The sequence below is a fragment of the Neovison vison genome, chromosome 2 (assembly GCF_020171115.1).
Source record: "Neovison vison isolate M4711 chromosome 2, ASM_NN_V1, whole genome shotgun sequence".
Lineage (NCBI taxonomy): Eukaryota > Metazoa > Chordata > Mammalia > Carnivora > Mustelidae > Neogale > Neogale vison.
Window position 1 is genome coordinate 103,983,449 of NC_058092.1, and position 20,560 is coordinate 104,004,008.

The 20,560-nt window shown below is 42.0% G+C and overlaps 1 protein-coding gene across 8 annotated transcripts in view; it reads left to right on the top strand.

The window, feature by feature from the left end:
- Positions 1-20,560, top strand: part of LOC122900399 (myomegalin-like) — a 179,894-nt gene that overhangs the window by 9,293 nt on the left and 150,041 nt on the right. For all 8 annotated transcript variants that reach the window (XM_044239034.1, XM_044239033.1, XM_044239045.1 and 5 more), the window contains exons 2-3: positions 9,535-9,590; positions 14,697-14,848. In XM_044239034.1, the coding sequence (XP_044094969.1) occupies positions 9,535-9,590; positions 14,697-14,848 (208 nt within the window). The remainder of the gene's footprint in view (positions 1-9,534; positions 9,591-14,696; positions 14,849-20,560) is intronic.

Genomic DNA, 20,560 nt, shown 5'->3' on the forward strand with positions numbered 1-20,560 from the left:
AACTGACTGAGCCACCCAGGTACCCTAGTAGCTCTATTTTTAATTTTGTAAGGAACCTCCATACTCTCATCCATAGTGGCTACACCAATTATATTCCCACCAACAGTGCACAAGGTATAAGCTTTTTTTAATATAAGCTTTAATATAAAGCTTTAATATAAACTTCTTTTTAAAATACATCATGAAACTATACTGAAAAAGAAGACTCTAGATACATTCTACAGATCTTTAATATTAAGAAATATAATATTAAGAAATTCTCCTCCTCCTCCTCTTATGTGCCTCCTCCACTCTCTTCCCCTAAAAATGCACTCCTCAAAACCTTTGAGTTCAATAATATAAATAAAATCAAGATACAAAGTTGCACATGCAGTATTATTTCTATTTTGTAGAATTCTCATGAGCATATGAACTAAAGAACAACTGGAAGTAAATACGTTAAATATCTTCATGGATGTGGTCTTTAAGTGGTAACATTTTTTATTACTTTTCTATGTACATTTTTTTTCCTTTCCACAATTTTCTAGAAGGAGCATGTCATTCTTTTTAAATCATTAAAAATAGATGTGATAAAGATAGGAAACAACAAAGGATTATGTGAATAAAAAGGTAGATAGAAACAGGAAAAAAAATATCTATCTCCTGGTGCTTGGGCTAGGGCTCCAAGATGGACTTTGTGACAGCTGCCTTGGCATACCATAGTGCCTAGTGAGTAGTGGTTGTTAATGAAGACTGAGGACTACAGAATGCATCGTCAGGGCCAAAATTTGAAAGCACAAGCTAAGTTTGAGAAGTGGGTGGAGAGACCATACGCCATCCCCCAGTGGATGTGACTGAATCTGAAGCAGATCATTTTTCACATCTCTTATGAAAGAGTGCTATCAGTGTCCTGGCTGATTCGGGGTGAAGGGAAGAGAATTTATTAGCTATTTGGGTGTCTGATGAGAAAAAATTACTTGAACTTCCTTTACCTTTTTATGTCATGAAGTGGTTTCTCTGAGCCTTGATGGCTAAGAGCAAGAAATAGAATGTTTGTTCCTTTTAGGCCAAAGACTTAGTACAAGGGTGAGAAAGGTCATAAAACGTGGATCAGTTGTTGCAGGTGCACAGTGATTCCTGTAGCTCCCAGTTGCTGTTGAGGACTTAGTAGCACTACGGAAACCTGTCTCAAGAGTTCCCATTTGGCCGTGGTCACTCACAGTGAATAGAGTCTGTTGAGTGAAGGGTGTAATTTCAGGATGTACTGGAGAAAAGTGGATGTTGCTGAAGCAGTGCCAAGTCAGCCCACACTTGGTCAGCATGCAGAGGGGGTCTCACGAGCGAGGCTCTGTCTGTTCTGAGGGGGCTTTGCCAATTAAGTATCCTAGCTTGCAGAGGTTATAATGATAGGTCTTGAGATGAGAAAAAATTATAATCTCTTGGTATTTGTGCTCTGCATCTATGACTTCTACCCTATTTGCATTCAAATATGTTTTTGCCGTTCTGGTGCCAGATGGGGGTGGGATTTGGCAACGTGTGGAACGTAGACCACACACTCAATGTCTCTGTTGGCGAGAGCAAAAGATCTGAGGAGAAGTCTCATAGTTTGTTCACTATTGGCCTGTCCTGTTTTGATTGTGTCTATCCCATCACTTTCTCTGCCTTTTAGTTTCTTCCCTTTATCCATTGGGGATGGTGGCAAGGGTTGGCAACAAAGAGGTTCAGGGAGGGTTTGAACAGTTAGAGAGATTTGGGTAGAGTTGGGAAGTGTAAAATTATGGATGACTCACTTTTCAGGATAGAACCTATTTTAAAAAAAAGTCATACCAGGCACTTCCCTTTTAGGATTTTACTCATTTGTCACATGTCATCTATTACACCAGTATTTGAATACTCAAGTGTGAGCTATGTCCAGCGGGGATGAGTTGGCATCTCAAAGAACATATCTGTGTCTGGATTTGAGTCTAAATCCAGTCTTGACACAGCATCACTGTCCACCCTTCCTTGCCCTTCAGATTCTCAGGGGGTCACTTCCCAGGAGTCAAGCCAGATACAGAGGAAGATTCTGGTAAAGGTGTAGGTGGGAAGAGTAAAGGTTTGGAGTCAAGTGGCATTTTCAAGTTCAGGCTTGACACTAACAAGCTGTATGATCTTGGGCAAGTCACTTCATTCTTTAGGGCCCCTGTTTCCTTATCTGTGAACAGGATCTACTGGACAGGATTTTGTGAGGACTGAATGAGATGCTGCCTGGAATGCATCGGGCACTTAATGAATTGGGGCGGCATTGGTGGTGGCTGGTGGTGGTTGTCCACAGTAAAGAGGATATTTAATGTGAGATTAGTGCTGAGGAGAATTCCACTGGGAGAGAATGTGAACTGTGAAGTTGGGCCCAGGCAGTCCGGAGACAGTCGCCTGTAGATGTCTCTGTTCCTAGGCCGCCTCTGCTTGTGAAACCTTACCATTTAAAAGTTCTCAGAGCCAAAGCTTCACACATTAGAGAAAGTAGGCCATAGTTGTTCTCCTTCCAACCCTTTTCAATTTGCAAGTGTTGAATATGGATACAAATAAAAAATATTAAAAAAATGATCTCTGAACATCAGAAAGATTGCTTTTATTTGAACCAGAATTTAGTTACTTATGTCAAATGTGCTTTAAGAATATAGGAATTAGGGGCACCTGGGTGACTCAGTCGGTTAAGCCCCTGCCTTCAACTCAGGTCATGATCCCAGGGTCCTGGGATCAAGCCCCACAATGGGGCTGCTTAGTGGGAGCCTGTTTCTCTCTCTCCAACCCCCTCCCCAAACCCCTGCTCATGCTTTCTCTTGCTATCTTTCTCTCTCTCTCAAATAAATAAATGAAATTTTAAAAATATATATATATAAATATATATATATAGGAATTAGAATGGAATGTGAATTTGGTTCAGTGTCTAGTGCTAAGCAAACTTCCAACAATCTTCCTGTCACACCACATAATCCGCACTGTTTGAGGAGGTCAGACCAAGCCTAATCTCTTACACTGTTTATCTTTTATTGAGGGCTTCATTAGAAGGGCAGTGTAAATTGGATCAAAATAATTATCTTCTTTAAAAAACAAAAATTAACCTTTAGGGGCGCTTGGGTGGCTCAGTTGGTTAAGTGATCTTGATCTCGGTTCAGGTATTGGTCTTGGGGTCATGATTTCAAGCCTTGCATTAAGCCCCATGCTAGGTGTGGAGCCTAGTTTAAAAAAAAAAAAATAACCCTTTAGTATAAAATAGTAAAAAAAGAAAAAAGGGAGATTCACATGTATTTTCCACCATCCTAAACCTCCAGTCTTTTTTTTTTTAAGATTTTATTTATTCATTTGACAGACAGAGATCACAAGCAGGCAGAGAGGCAAGCAGAGAGAGGAGGAAGCAGGCTCCCTGCCGAGCAGAGAGCCTGATGTGGGGCTCAATGCCAGGACCCTGGAATCATGACCTGAGCCGAAGGCAGGGGCTTTAACCCACTGAGCCACCCAGGTGCCCCCTAAACCTCCAGTTTTATCTCTTGTGCAGATTCTCTTCTAGTCCATATCTATAGGCATTTTTACTATAGTACAAATCTTAGTCCTGATCCTTCCTTGCTTGACATTTTAAATCATCTTTGGAGGTTCTAAGTAGTTAGATAAAGCTAATGGGTTTGAGGAAGAATAGGCAAATGAAGAACCAGTTTCCACCCTTAACTTCCCCTAATACTCTTACCTGAGGGTTAGAACTTAGAGAAGGAAGGTTTGAGAAGAGGGAAAGGTAAAAACATTGCCAGGGGATAGGGTGGGGGTCATGGGGGCAGTTTATGCTTACTAAGATGGACAAAAATAACTGCTATCACATTTATGTTCTGAAATATGTTTTATTTAATTATTTATTTTTTGAGTTGTAAAAGTTCTTGAATTCGGTCCTCTCTCCAAATCTCTGTTTTAAATCTCATTTTTCTTACGGTTATCTCATTGAGTGCTAGCTGCCTTCCCCAGTAGACTCTGAACACCTTCATGATGGAGTATATTTCTTTTTCATCTTCTTGTTTCCAGGGCTTATCATATAAGTCACTTTTCAATAAATGTTTATGAAAAGGAATGAAAAAACTTAAAAATGTCAATCATGGCCCAGTTTTCGCTCTAAGTACTGCGATAGCAGATTGTTTTTCCCCTTTCTGAGTTTTTGTTTATGAACAAAAAAACTACGTAAAAAGATAGAAAAATGAAAGATAGAAAATGCCTCCAAGAGATGGCCTTTGTCCACAGGCTTAGAGATCTTCAGCAAGAATGGTGGTAGGTGTGAAGAGGTGTGAAGGAGGGGACCCAGACTTGTGGCCTCCAACAACCTCCATAGATTTGATTGCCCTGGGGAGAGGACTTGCAAATAACCATCCCTTCGGGAGTTTGGACACTCATATGGGTAGAAATATCCCTCCGTTAAAATTGTTAATAGGTGAGACCAAGAAGAAGGAAGTACTGGGGACTGAGCTCCCTAGAAATAATTTGAAGATGTGGGGTACCTGAGTGGCTCAGTCAGTTAAGCAGCTGTCCTCCTCTCAAGTCATGATCTCAGGGTCCTGGGATGGAGCCCCATGTTGGACTCCCTGCACAGTGGGGAGCCTGCTTCTCTCTTTCCCTCTGCCTCTGCTTGTCACTCCCCTTGCTTGTGCTCTGTCTCTGTGCCAAATGAATAAATTAAATCTTTTTTAAAAAATAATTTGGGATGACTTCGGTCCTGGGATGCCACTATCTCATAACTGTTCAGATTTGTTGCACAACCCGTTTGTAATATAAAGTTGTGTGGTTACCACCTTGCCATTGCTCGTGAATAACACGGTCTGATAACACGGTCTGATATAAGACAGTAACACCAAATGTGCATTTTGCAGAAGAAGGCCAATGGCTGCTTTGTAGAAACTGTCTCTCTGCAGGCGCCATCGTGGTGTTGCCGTTTGGTAAGGAAGGGGGTTTCTACCCTCTCCACAATGTTAGGAGAAAAGAGACAAGTGGCACCACTGAACTGCATACATTTTGGAAAAGAGCTACATCAGTGTAGCCATTTTCAAGCAAAGCAAAATTGAATGCTTGGATATTCCTGACATAATTGGAACTACTAAAGTTAGGAAGTTACTGGAAAAAAATCATCAGAGCACAGTCTGACAGCAGCACAGTATGAGAGTGTAGCAGATGGCTTTGGGGAAGTCAATTATTTTCTGATTAGTCTCAACCTAATCACCCTGGAAAACTGTAGGAAAAGCTAGTAATATGGGATATTGAATGTCGATGTGTTGTTTGAGTCCAATATCTTCTTAGCTACTTATCAGCAAATCAAGAAATCGTGGGCAAGATCTCATGCAGCAATAAGTGGGCAAGCAGCTTGTGGGTGGATTGTACTTGGAAAACGCTTGGTTCCTCAAATTAGGCCAGAGAGTGGTTTGGCAAAATTTAGTAAGTGTAACTTTAGTGGAAGTCGTATCGGTACCGACAGATTGATGAGGCCAAGGGAAAAAGAATAATAAGGCCCCTTGAGGTATAGTTCATTTATACAGGAAAAGCAGCATTTTAAGGTAAAAGTATCTTGCGAGAAAGATTATATATGTACATCTAGCGGGAGAGCTGTTGCCTGCCCTGGTGAACCATATACTAGCGGAGCATGAGTCATTCATGGACTGATATTAAAAAATAAATCTATAAACACTTCAGTTTCAGAAACTAGGACAAGGTCGTACGAGTGTTTTCTGATCTTGGATAATATGGAAGAATTTACCAACCTATATTACTGCTTCACAAGGCCATGTGCATGTGTGTGTGTATGTGTGTGTGTGTGTGTGTGTGTGTGTGTCTGTAGGGCCTAGCTTGGAATATGTCTCTCAGATACCTCAATTCTCTTTGCACTTTGGTTTATCAGACGTTGTTGCGAATTGCAATCCCCTAGACATATGCCCTGTGTTTCTTCACTATGAGCCCCTTCCCTGGGGGAGCATCAAATTCCTTCTCAACCTTTTGGAGCAGATGATGAGCCCACTCTTGGGCAATAAGAGAGGGAACTTGAGCTGTTAATAGAGTTAAAGTGATTTTTAAAAAATCTCCCGAGACTGTATAAGTATGTCCATTGACTCGGTACCCATCCAAAGTGACCTCTCTATCCTTCCATTTATTGATTCCTAGTGGGAAGACAGCTGGCTCAGCGTGGGTGTGGTTGGGCTTCCAAGGTGAAGTATCTCATGGGGTGTATGTAGCCTGTGTTGTAACCGGCTCTGGATCTATACTGTAGAATCTTCAGAGCAAAGAGGATTGAATGAGGTCATGTCTGGAAAGTTCCCTGGATCCTTGGAAGGTATCAAAATGAGTTTTATGGTTCAATGTTTGTTGGAGTAGAATGGCACAGTTACTGCGAGGGACCTTAGAAAAATCCATGTACTTCTTCTACAAACATTTGAGGAAACTGAAGCTGAAGAGTGATTTATGAACCAGTTTTAGTAGTTTATCATCATAGATTAGTGAGTTGCATGCTGAAGCAATTAGGTTACTCAAGACTGTGGGGTTTTTTTTCTTTTATTTGAGTATGGTTGATACACAATGTTATGTTAGCTTCAGGTATACAACAGTGATTCCACAAGTGTAGGTATTATGCTGTGTTTATCGCGAGTGTAGCTACTGTCTGTCACCACACATCACTGCTATAATGTCATCGATGATGACATGCTGTACCTTCCCTAAGCTGTACCTTCTCTCCCCCTGACTTATTCATTCTGTATCAGGAAGCCTGGGTCTGCCACTCCTTATCACCCATTTTGCCCAACCCTCCTCCCTCTCCTCTGGCAACCATCAGTTTGTTCTCTGTATTTATAGGTCTGACTCTGCATTTTGTTTCTCTATTCATTTGGGTTTGTTTTTTGTTTTTTTGTTTTTTTTTTTTAGGTTGCACATGTGAGTGCAATCATGTGGTATTTGTCTTTCCCAGTCTGTCTTATTTCATTTAACACAATATCCTCTAGGTCCTTCCCTGTTGTCTCAAATGGCATGATCTCATCTTTGTATGGCTGCATAATATTCTGTTGTGTATATATACCACATATTCCTTATCTGTTCTCCAGACTATGCATTAAAACAGAAATGAAATTTTGTCTGCCCTGGATCTGTACCAGGGTAACAGCCTCAGAGACCTACATGGAGTCAGGTGGGTATCATAAGTGAGTGTGTGAGCTGGGACTACAAAGATGGGGAGGACAGGGACTGTGATGAACTGGAGATCACGTGTCTGTTCTGTTGAAAGGAGGCAGGTTATCCCCCTAGGCGGAAAGGCAGGCCCAGTGGTGTTAGACCCATTCATTTTCTTTCTTTCTTTCTTTTTTTTAAATTTATTTGACAGACTGAGATCACAAGTAGGCAGAGAAGCAGGCAGAGAGAGAGGAGGAAGCAGGCTTCCCACTGAGCAGAGAGCCTGATGTGGGGCTCAATCCCAGGACCCTGGGATCATGACCTGAGCTGAAGGCAGAGGCTTTAACCCACTGAGCCACCCCGGTGCCCCGACCCATTCATTTTCTAAGAGAAGTGGGTCAGCCTTGTGCCAACCAAAAAAAAAAAAAAATTCATGTTGGCTGGGCTGAATTTGGCCTAAGGAGTGGCCCATGTTGCTGATGGCAGATGCACAGTCACCTACCCAAGTCTACAGGCTGAGTCTAAGGGAATCCATCCAATAGCTGAATAGCAGCAGCTAAATGTAAGTTTTCTCACCACAAATTTTTCAATACATTGGTCTGGCTGATAGCTTCAACATCCTTCCCCTACTTTAGCTCAACAGAGGATTCGTGAGTGCTACCTTCCTCTCTTTAATTGCTCTACTCTCAGGGAAAGTTTTTAATGGGAAGTAAAGAAGGGAGAGAGGCAGATGACCTGGAAGAACCACAGGTTGGTGATCTGCTTTTGAATAATAAAAAACCACCAGGTGGTGTGTGTAGTCCAATGTGCCTTGTCTGCTACTTTGATGTCCATCTGGAACTTAACAAAGTGAAGATTCATGCCAGCAGCCAGCCCTGCGGCCCAGAAGGAAAAACAACAATTTCTAAACAAATGCCAGTCTCTCTTCCGCTTCCCTGTGAATGGGTTCTGGTTTTTAAAAAGAGAAGCCCTGTAAACCTCTGACTACAGAACCCTTTTTGGAACAATAAACCGGGTGTACCCAAGTGTTTAAGGAATAAACTAAATGTTGAAAGCATCTCTCTGTAGGATTCTTGCTGTCTGCTCTCTGTGTTGCCTTCCCTGCCCAGATAGTCTGTTGTCAAAACAGTAGCCGGTCCTTTTAAAACATTCATCACTCGGTTCAACCCTCTTTTTGACTCACAAGATTCCAGTAGCTCAATGCTTCTCAGTGGCCTGAAAGGCCTTGTGCCATCTGATTCTTGCCCAGCCTTCCCATTACTTCTTTGACCTTACCTCCTACGACTTCCTCACCATGTGCTCACCCTCTCTGCCCAGCAGACTGGCCTCCTTTTTGCTCCCAAACACTCTGCATGCTCCCTCCTGTGAGCCTTTGTGTTTGATGTTCTCTGCTTAGAAGACTCTTTCCCAAATACCCTCATGATTACGCCATTGCTTCTCAGAGAAATGGTAACCTACTGAAAACTGCAATCCCTTCCTCCTCCCCATACCTCCAACACTCCCTCTCCCCATTCCCTACTTCAATTTTTTATAGTCCTTGTTTACTTACTTGTTTCCCCTTTATCTAAGTTCCATGTGTGTAGGCATTTCTGTCTGTTTTATTCACTGCTGTATTTGTGGTGCTTAAAACAATGCCTAAAAACATAGTAGATGCTTGACAAGTATTTGTTGAATATATTTTGAAAATTTTTTCCCTTCTGTGCTAGGGACAGTGACTTTTACTGTGCTGGGCAAACATACCTCTTGCTACTGAGCTGTGGTATTTTTAACGTTACCATTAATAGACTTTATCTGGTTTCCAAGTTTTCTGAGTCAGTTCTACTTCCTACACATATCTTGAACTTTTTTGCTTATCTCCATCTCCTCTGTCTTTTCTCTTAGTTAAAACCATCACAACTTCTTCTTGCTTTTCCCATCCACTTGTATTCCCCTCCACACTGTCTCACTCAGCAGCTGGAATCACCTATTTAACATCTAATCTGGTCATTTACTACACTCCCCCATTTAAAATCCTTCAGTAGTTTCCCACTCTCCTCCACATAAAACTCAGTCTCCTTACCCCATCCCACAAGGTCCTGCATGGTTGGTTGGCAACACTGGTTTTCTGTTCTTCTAAGAGATGAATTTCCTCCCCAATTCGGGGTCTTTGCTGTTCCCTCATGATGGCATTGTTTGTTCAATAGTTATCTTTATATGTCCTTATTGAGGATGGGGACCCTTCCTGTGGTGTTTGTCTTTGTATCTCCCACACTTAACACTGCCTTTGATACATAGTAGGAGCTTAATGAGTACTTGTGGAGAAAAAAAAGAAAACAGAACATGGTGTCTTGCTGCCGCAGGGATGGGGGACCATGTGGGGTGGTATCTCGTTAATTAACAATATGTTTCTTTCCACAGAGATTATTTTGCAGAAGATGAAGGGGAGATGGTACCTAGAACAAGTCATGCAGCAGGTAAGAAGGCCATGGGCCTTACCTTGAAAAATTATCGAGTGCTTGCTGATCATAATTCCCTTAAATTATGACCCCTTTAAAGTCATTATGGCAATATTCTCAGACAGTCTGTGAATTTCCAGACTTGCATGTATCACTGTAACATATAACTCCCCACCTTTCCAGCATAGTGCTGTAAATCATAATTGAAATACTATGTGAACTCTTCATGCTTTTAATGATTCTGTAATTGCAAGGTTAAAGTCACTTGTAAAAGGATTAAAATAGACTTTGACACCAAAACGAAATTTCTACTCATATACCATTAAAATGGGTACAATAATAGTGTCAACCTCATAAGTGAAATTAAGTGAGAGAAGCGCTTAGTACAGTTTATCGAGGAATAAAGCACCCAGTAAGTATTATTGTTATTAATATTGTAGTTATAATACTATCGTATCATTACTGAACTAACATTAGCCAGGGATCTACCTGAATTATGAAACCAAGGTGAAGATAGTTCTCCTTTGGGGAGCATTTTTCACAAAAACTTTTAATCACTTAAGGGTTTTAGTTACTTTGCTGAGTGATTTGCCTTTTTCATACCAGCCTTGAGCACAGATGGTTCATATGCACAACATGAAAAAAGGTTTTAATTTGAATGTGTTAAGGATTTCAGTCACTTAAAATTAGCATTTATAATTGTGTATGTTAAGTCTCCAAATTCCAAGGGTCTACCATACTTATTCTGAACTTCAAGATCCTCCATTTTGAGGTAAAAATCAAAGGACTAGGGCAAAAATGGAAGAAGGGTAGAGATGATATGTACCATAGGCAAGATATTAGGTTGAGTACTTCAGTTTTTATTTCCATTAATTCATATAGAAGCTCTGGGAGGTAAGTATTGTTATTTCCATTTTTACTAGGCAGTGAGGCTCAACCAAATTAAGAGATTTGCCTTGGGGCATCTGGGTGGCTCAGTCTGTTAAATCTCTGCCTTCCGCTCAGGTCATGATGGGGAGGGGGGGTCCTGGGATAGAGCTCCCCACCCATTCCGCTGCTCAGTGGGGAGCCTGCTTTCCCCTCCCTACTCCTGGTCTCTCTTGCTCTCTCTGTCTGTCCATCTCAATGTCAAATAAATAAATACAATCTTTTTTTAAAAAGAGAGATTTACATTAGTGTCGCCAATGGTTTATCGATCTTATTGATTCTTTCAAAAAACCAGCTTCTAGTTTCATTGATACGTTCTACTGTATCTCTGGTTTCTACCTCATCGATCTCAGCTCTAATCTTGATGATTTCCCTTCTTATGTGTGGAGTTGGTTTGATTTGTTGTTGATTCTCCAGTTCTTTAAGGTGTAGAGACAGCTGCTGTGTTCTGGATTTTTCAATTTTTTTGAGGGAGGCTTGGATGGCTATGTATTTCCCCCTTAGGACCGCTTTTGCTGTATCCCATAGGTTTTGGACCAAAGTGTCTTCATTGTCATTGGTTTCCATGAATTGTTTCAGTTCTTCCTTGATCTTCTGGTTGATCCAAGCATTCTTGAGCAAGGTGGTCTTTAGCTTCCAGGTGTTTGAGTTCCTTCGGAACTTTTCCTTGTGATTGAGCTCCAGTTTCAAAGCATTGTGATCTGAGAATGTGCAGGGAATAATCTCAATCTTTTGGTATCAGTTGAGTCCTGATTTGTGACCCAGTATGTGGTCTATTGATATCCAGGATCTATAATGAACTCCTCAAACTCAACACACACAAAACAGACAATCATATCAAAAAATGGGCAGAAGATATGGACAGACACTTCTCCAATAAAGACATACAAATGGCTATCAGACACATGAAAAAATGTTCATTATCACTAGCCATCAGGGAGATTCAATTTAAAACTACATTGAGATATCACCTTACACCAGTTAGAATGGCCAAAATTAGCAAGACAGGAAACAACATGTGTTGGAGAGGATGTGGAGAAAAGGGAACCCTTTTACCCTGTTGGTGGGAATGCAAGTTGGTGCAGCCTCTTTGGAGAACAGTGTGGAGATTCCTCAAGAAATTAAAAATAGAACTTCCCTATGACCCTGACATTGCACTCCTGGGTATTTACCCCAAAGATACAGATGTAGTGAAAAGAAGGGCCCTCTGTGCCCCAGTGTTTATAGCAGCAATGACCACGGTCGCCAAACTGTGGAAAGAACCAAGATGCCCTTCAATGGATGAATGGATAAGGAAGATGTGGTCCATATACACTATGGAGTATTATGCCTCCATCAGAAAGGACGAATACCCAACTTTTGTAGCAACATGGACGGGACTGGAAGAGATTATGCTGAGTGAAATAAGTCAAGCAGAGAGAGTCAATTATCATATGGTTTCACTTATTTGTGGAGCATAACAAAAAGCATGGAGGACATGGGGAGTTAGAGAGAAGGGGGTTGGGGTAAATTGGAAGAGAGACTATGGACTCTGAAAAACAATCTGAGGGGTTTGAAGTGGCGGGGTTTGTGGGAGGTCGGGGCACCAGGTGGTGGGTATTATAGAGGGCACAGATTGCATGGAGCTCTGGGTGTGGTGAAAAAATAATGATACTGTTATGCTGAAAATAAATAAATTTAAAAAATTATATAAAAAAAAGAAAAATAAATTTTCTTTCTTTTTTTTTTTTTTTAAAAAGAGAGATTTGCCTAAATTCCCACAATTTGCAAGTGGTCAGGATTCATATCCAAGTTTCAAAGGCTCTTATCTTCTATCACATCCCACTAATTTAACTATAGTGTATTGTTCTGTTTCATCAAATCACCTTCCATTCAATAGCCCGTTTAATTTCATCTAGATGTGGGAGAAATAATTCTTTCCAATTTCTCTTTAGTAAAGCATTTACATTTACTTAGAAATAAACATCAACAAAACAGGTGCAACATTACTGTATTATTATTAATTTACAATCACAGAGTAGTATACAATTAACAGAACAACAGTTATTTGTACAAGCTGAATCAAAGACAGCTGAATATGGAAAAAAATACCACCTCTATCCATAACTAATTTGTGCTGTGCACCAGTAAAACCTGCTTTAAATTTCTGTTCTAATTTAAACCTCTATCTTCCACCAGGCAAGTTTTGTGGCTTCTGAAAATACCATTAAGGCATGCCTGATACTGTGTTAATTTTACACAATTGAAGACACTGTACAATGTGCAGCTTAAAAACAAATTATATGGCCTTACATTTCAACATTTTTTTTCTTTAAAATCAGTGGCGTAATGGGGAGTTAAATACGTTTAGACAAGGGAAACAAAGCTATAGTAGAATCATCTTATTTCTCATGATTATTTTCTTCATCATATTTTATCTTCTGCATTTTTCTCCTTACCATCATCTTGCTGATTCTTTCTGTCTTCCTCCTCTTTTTCTTTCTTAGCAGAGAAAAAAGTCTGAGTTGATTGCAATATCTGGAGACTTCTTGTGTTCATTCTGGCAAGTCTGCCCAAAGAAAAGGAGGGAGGGAGGGAAGGATGTTTGCTCCATCCCGTGGCTTGCCTTTTCATTCTTAATGGTTTCCTTTGTGAGCAGAAGCTTTTTAGTTTGATGTAGCCCCACTTGTTTATCTTTGCTCTTGGTGCCTTTGCTTCTGGTGCCCATGCGTATATGGTCAATTAAGTTTTGACAAAGGAGACCAGAATGTACAAGGGAGGAAGGAAAGAAAAAAGAGAAAGAAAAATAAGGAAAGGATAGAAAAAGTATATGATGACATGTTGCTTCTTGGCTCCTTTGTTCATAAGCACATGTCGAGTTAATCTTTCCTTCGTGAGGCACACTGACCCTTTTGCTCTTACACTGGTGCTGGCTATGGAGCTCAGTGGATTGCAATGGCTGTGATTTTTTCTGACTTAAAAAAAAAAATACATAGTAATAAGGGGTCATTGATTCCTTCTGTCAACCAAGAAAATGTGTATTTTTTTATATCTTCTACCTGAATCTACAACCCTAAGCCCACCTCACTCGGATGTCTCCGAAGACTAGAGAAAGAGACTCTACTTCTCGGTGGAGTAGCAAGAGGATCAAACCACAGAGGGGCACAGAAATAAACCAGTGCATTCACTGAGGACCATTATTATTATTATTTTTTAGATCTTGTTTCCTTGACCGAGAAAGCGAGTGCAAAAGCAGGGGGAGTGGCAGGCAGAAGCAGAGGAAGAAGCAGTCTCCTTCAGCAAGGAGCCTGATGTAGGGGATGTGGGGCTCGTGGGGCTCGACACTGGGACTCTGGGATCATGACCTGAGCTGAAGGCAAATGCTTAACCAACTGAGCCACCCAGGCATCCCTCTGGGGACCATTATTTGTAAGGGCTTACTTAGCCAGAGCGACCCCATCTCAGTAGAACAGCCATTTTGTTGTTTATGCAGTGATCTTAGATTGACCCTGCCCCCTCCAGAGGAACTTACTTAAAAACAAGTCTGGGAAACCAGTAAAATATGGCCGACCAGTCCCTGATAAAAGTGCCCAGATACCAGGAGGTGTCAGGCCAGGCGGAGATAACAGAGCCCAGATGCAAGGACAAGTCAGGCCAGGTGGAGGCATCCAATCAGTAAAGCGCACCTACTATCTTCCTAACCACCAAAGAATGTAATCCCCGCGTTTTGGGCACTAATTCTGACCAGAGGGCTAGGCTAGTTCAAACAGCTACTATAGGGTAAATTGTAATTCAATTGGCCACCTGCGTGTGACCTAGCATGACTATGCAACTTTCTCTGTGTGTTACAATCTCATTGGCCACCTGTGTTTGGCCAGGCTCAACCACATGGCCTTTGCCCTATAAAAGTTGGTCTGTAAGGCTGGGAGGGGTCGCACTCTCTGTGAGAGGCAGCCCTGAACGGTTGGTTTGATTCTCGGAGCTGGCGTGAAATAAAGCTTTGCTTGACCTTCCCTTTGTATCAGTCTTGCTGCTTTGATCACGGACCCCAACATTATTAATATGATCAACAACAGGCTACTTTATGCAGACTGTTTCCATGTGGCCCAGAATTGGTCTGTAATTTGAGGAAACGGAATTCTGCTGGATTGTGCCAGCTAGAATGATCATAGTGCTACTGTTATAGAAAATGTTTTTGTTGTTCTCTTTTCCTGGTAGCTTTTCTTAGTGACACTAAAGATCGAGGCCCTCCAGTGCAATCACAGGTCTGGAGAAGTGGTGAAAAGACCCTCTTTGGACAGCCGCCTTCCTTGAGAGCATTTGAAAACCCCCCTCAGGTGCAGACCCAGGCTCTTCGAGACTTTGAAAAGGTAAGTCATGTGAATGGATAATTGTTATGTTGATTAGAAGGAGCACCAAGGGATAGTGATGTCTCACAAAAATATGACTCATGGCTTAGTTTGGACTGTGGGAATTCTTCCATAATGATGTCTCTTTTAAGAGTTTTTACCCCAATAAATGTATATATGCTGAGCACTTTGATTCATGGACAATTGCCTGTACCAATGATTCTGTCTTTCCATTTTTACCCCTGGTTAACTTCTTGAATAAATTAGGGAGTCTTGTTGTTGTTGTTTGGGCGGGGGCGCACAGAAGGAGAGAGAAAAATCTTAAGCAGGCTCCATGCCCAGCATAGAGCCCAACGCAGGGCTTGGTCTCATGACCTGAGCTGAAATCAAGAGTTGGACACTTAACAGACTAAGCCACCCAGGTGCCCAAATTATCGAGTTTAAATGGCACCCTGAGAATCTGTAACTGGACCACAGTGGGTCCAGGTGACCTAAGCATTATATTCTCGGTGGCTGTAGAGATCTGGGTACTGTCTGCAGTATAACGTATAAAGATCTGGGTACTGTCTGCAGTATAAAGTATAAAGATCTGGGTACTGTCTGCAGTATAAAGTGGCCTCAGCCACAACCATTTGTTTCTCAAAAAGAATCTGGCCTTGTTGCCTGAAACTTCTGATTGGACTCTTGAAGTACTCAGTGTCTTGATAGGTTTATTCTTAGATTTGGCCAAGAACCAAATTACTGATAATGTAATTCAAGTCCCTACCTCCCTGCGCCCTGGATTGATCCCAGGAAGTCTGCACAATAGAACCCATCTACTGGGATTTATATGGCCTGGAAAGTGTACCCGGATTTCTTACATCCCAGTGTGCTAAAAAAAGAAACGGCTCTTTGGTGCCCCCTGGGGGTTGCCCACGAATCAGGCCACACACATGAGTAGTGTGTAAATATGCCTTCAGATATGTGGCTTTCTTTCATTCTTCGATTCATAGCTTTTGATGTAAAAGAATGAAATTCCATGTCCAAAAAAAGATGAATAAAGCACTGTTGACATGGGCTTACTCTTAATTTGTGAATAGAAATGTTTCACATGGACCTAATGTACATCCTACCAGATAATCCTGTGGACAAAAAACAGGCTCCATATATAAACCATGGCTGAGAATTAAACAGCCTACTTTTTTTTTTTTCTCAGTTGTCATGGATACTGTTGTGGGTTTCCCCCCCCTCTTTTTTTTTTTTTTTTTTTAAGATGCAGAGAGCTTGCAGGAGTATTAAGTGGTTTTGAAGACTAAACCTCTGAACAGCTGTGTGGTGCTGGTGGTGGGAAGAGGGGTGCTAACAACCCCTCCTCTTTTTTTCACCTTTTGCATCTGCTGCCATGCAGAATGGGTGAGCCGAGCTGCAGTGCTCCTCAGTGCAGTGCGGGGTGCTTTCTGAAAGACAGTCTGCAGACCTGTTCCTTTTGGTCAAGAGGTAATTTGTAACAGAGAAATGAGGGAGTCACTTCCCCCTGATAGAATGAACGGCCAGAGACCCCTGGGTGGCTCAGCCAGTTCGGTTAGCCTCTGCCTCCAGCTCAGGTCATGATCCCAGTGTCCTGGAACCCAGCGCCACATCAGTCTCCTTGCTTAGCAGGGAGCCTGCTTCTCCCTCTGCCTGCCACTCCCCCGCTGCTTGTGCTCTCTCTCTACCTCTCTCTCTCTCTCTGACAAATAAATAAAATCTTTAAAAAAAAAGAATGAGTGAGGGTTATGGACATTGGGGAGGGTATGTGCTTTTGGGTAAATTGGAAGGGGAAGTGAACCATGAGAGACTATGGACTCTGAAAAACAATCTGAGGGGTTTGAAGTGGCGGGGGGGTGGGAGGTTGGGGTACCAGGTGGTGGGTATTACAGAGGGCACGGCTTGCATGGAGCACTGGGTGTGGTGCAAAAATAATGAATACTGTTTTTCTGAAAATAAATAAATTGGAAAAAAAAAAAAAAGAATGAGTGGCCAGAGGTGGAGGGCAGAGGGAAATGAACAGGCTGAGTTGGTCCTCAGGCAGAAGTTCGCTGACTTCTCAGGTGTGGCCTTCCAAGTCCTTCCTCTCCACAGCCTGGTCTAAGATTGAGAATTGGTCCTCCCTTCTCAGGGCTAGAAACCACTGACAGCAACCAAGAGAGAACACAGAGAAAAGACCAGTAATTTCTCCCCCTCTGTGTCAAGTAATAAATAAATAAAAACAAGGTGACCACACACTTTTTTGGGTGAGAAAGGAGATTGCCAGGGCTCATAGAAATTATGACTTTTTTAGTGTCATAGACTTTATGTACTATAATCATAAACCCTGGACAGGCTATTGAGTCAGAATTATTTTCGCTTATAGGCTCCTTGCCATGTGCTTTCTTGTGGGTCCTCGCAAACTGGCCCCCCGCCCCGCCCCCAGCATATCTGGGATGAGTGAGACCACAGCAGCACGTGGATAAGACCTGCTAGCATATGCCAGGCAATTTCTACCTTGTGTAATGCTCACCACAGCCCTATGAAAAAATATAACTACCATCCCGATTTAAAAGTGAGGAAATAAAGGCTCAAAGAGTAACAAAGGAACTTAACCAATGTCACCTAATGTGGGCCTTAAAAAAACTCCTTATTTTTGTGACTTAAAAGAGTGAGTCCCGGGGCGCCTTGGTGGCTCAGTGGGTTGAGCCGCTGCCTTCGGCTCAGGTCATGATCTCAGGGTCCTGGGATCGAGTTCCACGTCGGGCTCTCTGCTCAGCAGGGAGCCTGCTTCCTGCTCTCTCTCTCTCTGCCTGCCTCTCTGCCTACTTGTGACCTCTTTCTCTGTCAAATAAATAAAATCTTAAAAAAAAAAAAAAAAGAGTGAGTACTTTCTAGGCTGGGGAGCTCCCCTGGTAAGAGTGTGGTGGCCAGAGGACTGGAAACATTAGCTCCTCCTGCTTAGCTGGGCAGAGTGTGGTACCCATCTTCTCTAAGTAAACTGTGAATCTTCTTTATTTCCCAATGTTTTCCATCACATGCTTTTTGCTCCATTAATTCTGAACTGCTTGTAATTTGAAGCTATTTTATCCTTCTGAGGTTTTGTTCTGGTGGTTCCCTTTGCCTAGAATACCCTTCCTCTCCTCTTCCCTACCAGCCAGCCTACTCATCCTTCAAGTTTCAGTTCAAGTACCATTTCCTTTTTTTTTTTTTTTAAGGTGCCTTCCCTGATTCTTCAGTCTCAAAATATGACCCTGACTATAAGCTCTTGAAGGGCAGAAAACACCACGTGTTCATGCTTTTCTAGTTTCTAGCATTTAGTGTAATATCAATATGCAGTAAGGGCTCAATAAATGCTCACCAACTAAACTAAACTTGTTGGACTTGGATTTGGATTTTCCCGACCCTATTTTCCTCCAGCCAATTCAAGTGAATTTGTGTTTCCGCCAGCCTCCACTCAGTAGTCACTGGATGTATTCATGGTAAATTGAATGATTCTAGGGAGGCTACTAGTGTATTAACTGACTGGTTAGGATAGGAAATTGAGAAGTCAAGAAAAACATGTTTGTTTTTAATGATGATTTAAAAAACATTTTTTTTTAATTTGACAGAGAGAGAGAGAGATCACAAGTAGGCAGAAAGGCAGGCAGAGAGAGAGAGGGGAGGAAGCAGGCTCCCTGCGGAGCAGAGAGCCCGATGCGGGGCTTGATCCCAGGACACTGGGATCGTGACCAGAGCCAAAGGCAGAGGCTCTAACCCACTGAGCCACCCAGGCGCCCCTTTAATGATGAGTTTAAAAGAAGACAATTTTTCCCCTAAACTGGGATGATAAAATTATAAATGTAAAGTAAAAGACCTTTTCTAATATTTGACCAGACTTATTAAGATCATGGTACTAGCTGATAATAATAAATAATAAATAATATTTATTATTTATTATTATTTATTATTAGTGTTTATTACATACTGAACACCCTTTTAGATGCTTAACATATTTTATTTCAGCTGTTTTTCAGTTCATTTTTCTAACTGATGAGATGGGTATTATTATATCCATTAGGCCTGTGAGGAGACCAAGACTCAAATAACTTGTGTAAAGCTGTGCAGATAGAAAGTAGCAGCCAGGATGACTCCAGGGATTCTCAAGATTCTTGGGAAATGAAAGGACCATTCAGAGAAGGAGAGGTTACATTGGTGGAACGTCTACAGTTTGGTTTTATAGATACAATCAAAATGGCAGATCCTACACAAAATCCGTGGAGGGGTGGGGGTGTGTGACTGCCAGGTGTAGAGGGGTCCTCCACTGCCTTCTCCTATCTGCACATTTTCTAATAATGTCGTCTGTAGCACATTGCTGAAAATGCAAGCAAAACCAGCTGCGGTGTTTGCCTAGTGATAGTCTGAAGCCAGCTTTCTTGGGCAGTGTCAACCTAGTCACAGTGATTCAGCCTGTTGAGGCCCCACCCATGCTGGCAAATTTTCCCACTTGGATCTTGAAGTCTGTGGAGAGGGAGTAGGGGAGAAAGCCCTAAAAGGGTTTTTTTCTGCCTTTATGGAACTCTGAGTTAGCACAGTCTGTGTTTCCTAGCCTAGATGAGGTGACTCTTTGCCACGTCACGGTTGCCTTTAGGTCCAGCCATTCCCAGAGCCTCTGCAGTGTTTCTCTGTCCTTACGGCCTGGGGAAAGGAATGCTCCCAGAGAAGTATGCTCTCACTTAAAAAAAGAAAAGGAAAGGAAAGGGAAAAAGTGACATCTATGCTCCCCAAACCACAGTGCCCAAGCTTACTGGTTTTGTTTTCCCTGGTGTCTTCAGACATTCAAAAAGTTGTTAGATGAACAACAAAAGGCAGGGGCAATCCTAAACTTTGAGCAATCATAAGCCTGAAATTTTTTTTTCTTTTTCATTATTTATTTATTTGAGAGAGAGAAAACAGGCACCCAAGGAAGGGGGGAAGGGCAGAGGGAGAGGGAGGGGGGAAAGGCAGAGGGAGAGTGAGAGAGAAAATCTTAAGCAGTCTCCACACTAGCAGGGAGCCCCATGTGGGCTCCATCTCAGGACCCTGAGATCATGACCTGAGTGGAAATCAAAGAGTTGGAGGCTTAATTGACTGAACCACCCAGGCATTTTCTCTTTTCTTTTCTTTTTAAAGAAACTTTAAACTTTTTCTCTTTTCTTTTTAAAGATTTATTTATTTATTTGACAGAGAGAACACAGTCTGGGGAGTGGCAGGCAGAGAGAGGGAGAAACAGACTCCGCACTGTGCAGAGAGGCTGATACAGGGCTGGATCCCAGCACCCTGGGATCATGACCTGAGCTGAAGGCAGACACTTAACCAACTGAGCCACCCAGGTGCCCTTTCTTTTGTTTTAAAGATTTTATTTTTATTTTTATTTATTTATTTTTAAAGATTTTATTTATTTATTTGTCAGAGAGAGAGAGAGAGAAAGCACGCAAGCAGGCAGAGAGGCAGGCAGAGGCAGAGAGAGAGGCAGGCTCCCCGCTGAGCAAGGAGCCCAATGTGGGACTCGATCCCAGGGTCCTGATCCACCCGAGCCGAAGGCAGCAGCCCAACCCACTGAGCCACCCAGGCGTCCCATAAAGATTTTATTTTTAAATAATCTTTTTATCCAATGTGGGACTCAAACTCATAACGCTAAGGTCAGGAGACATGCTCAACGGACTGAGCCAGCTAGGTACCCTGATTCAGCTTAGAAAGAACCTCACTAAGTTAATGCACCCTAGGGAG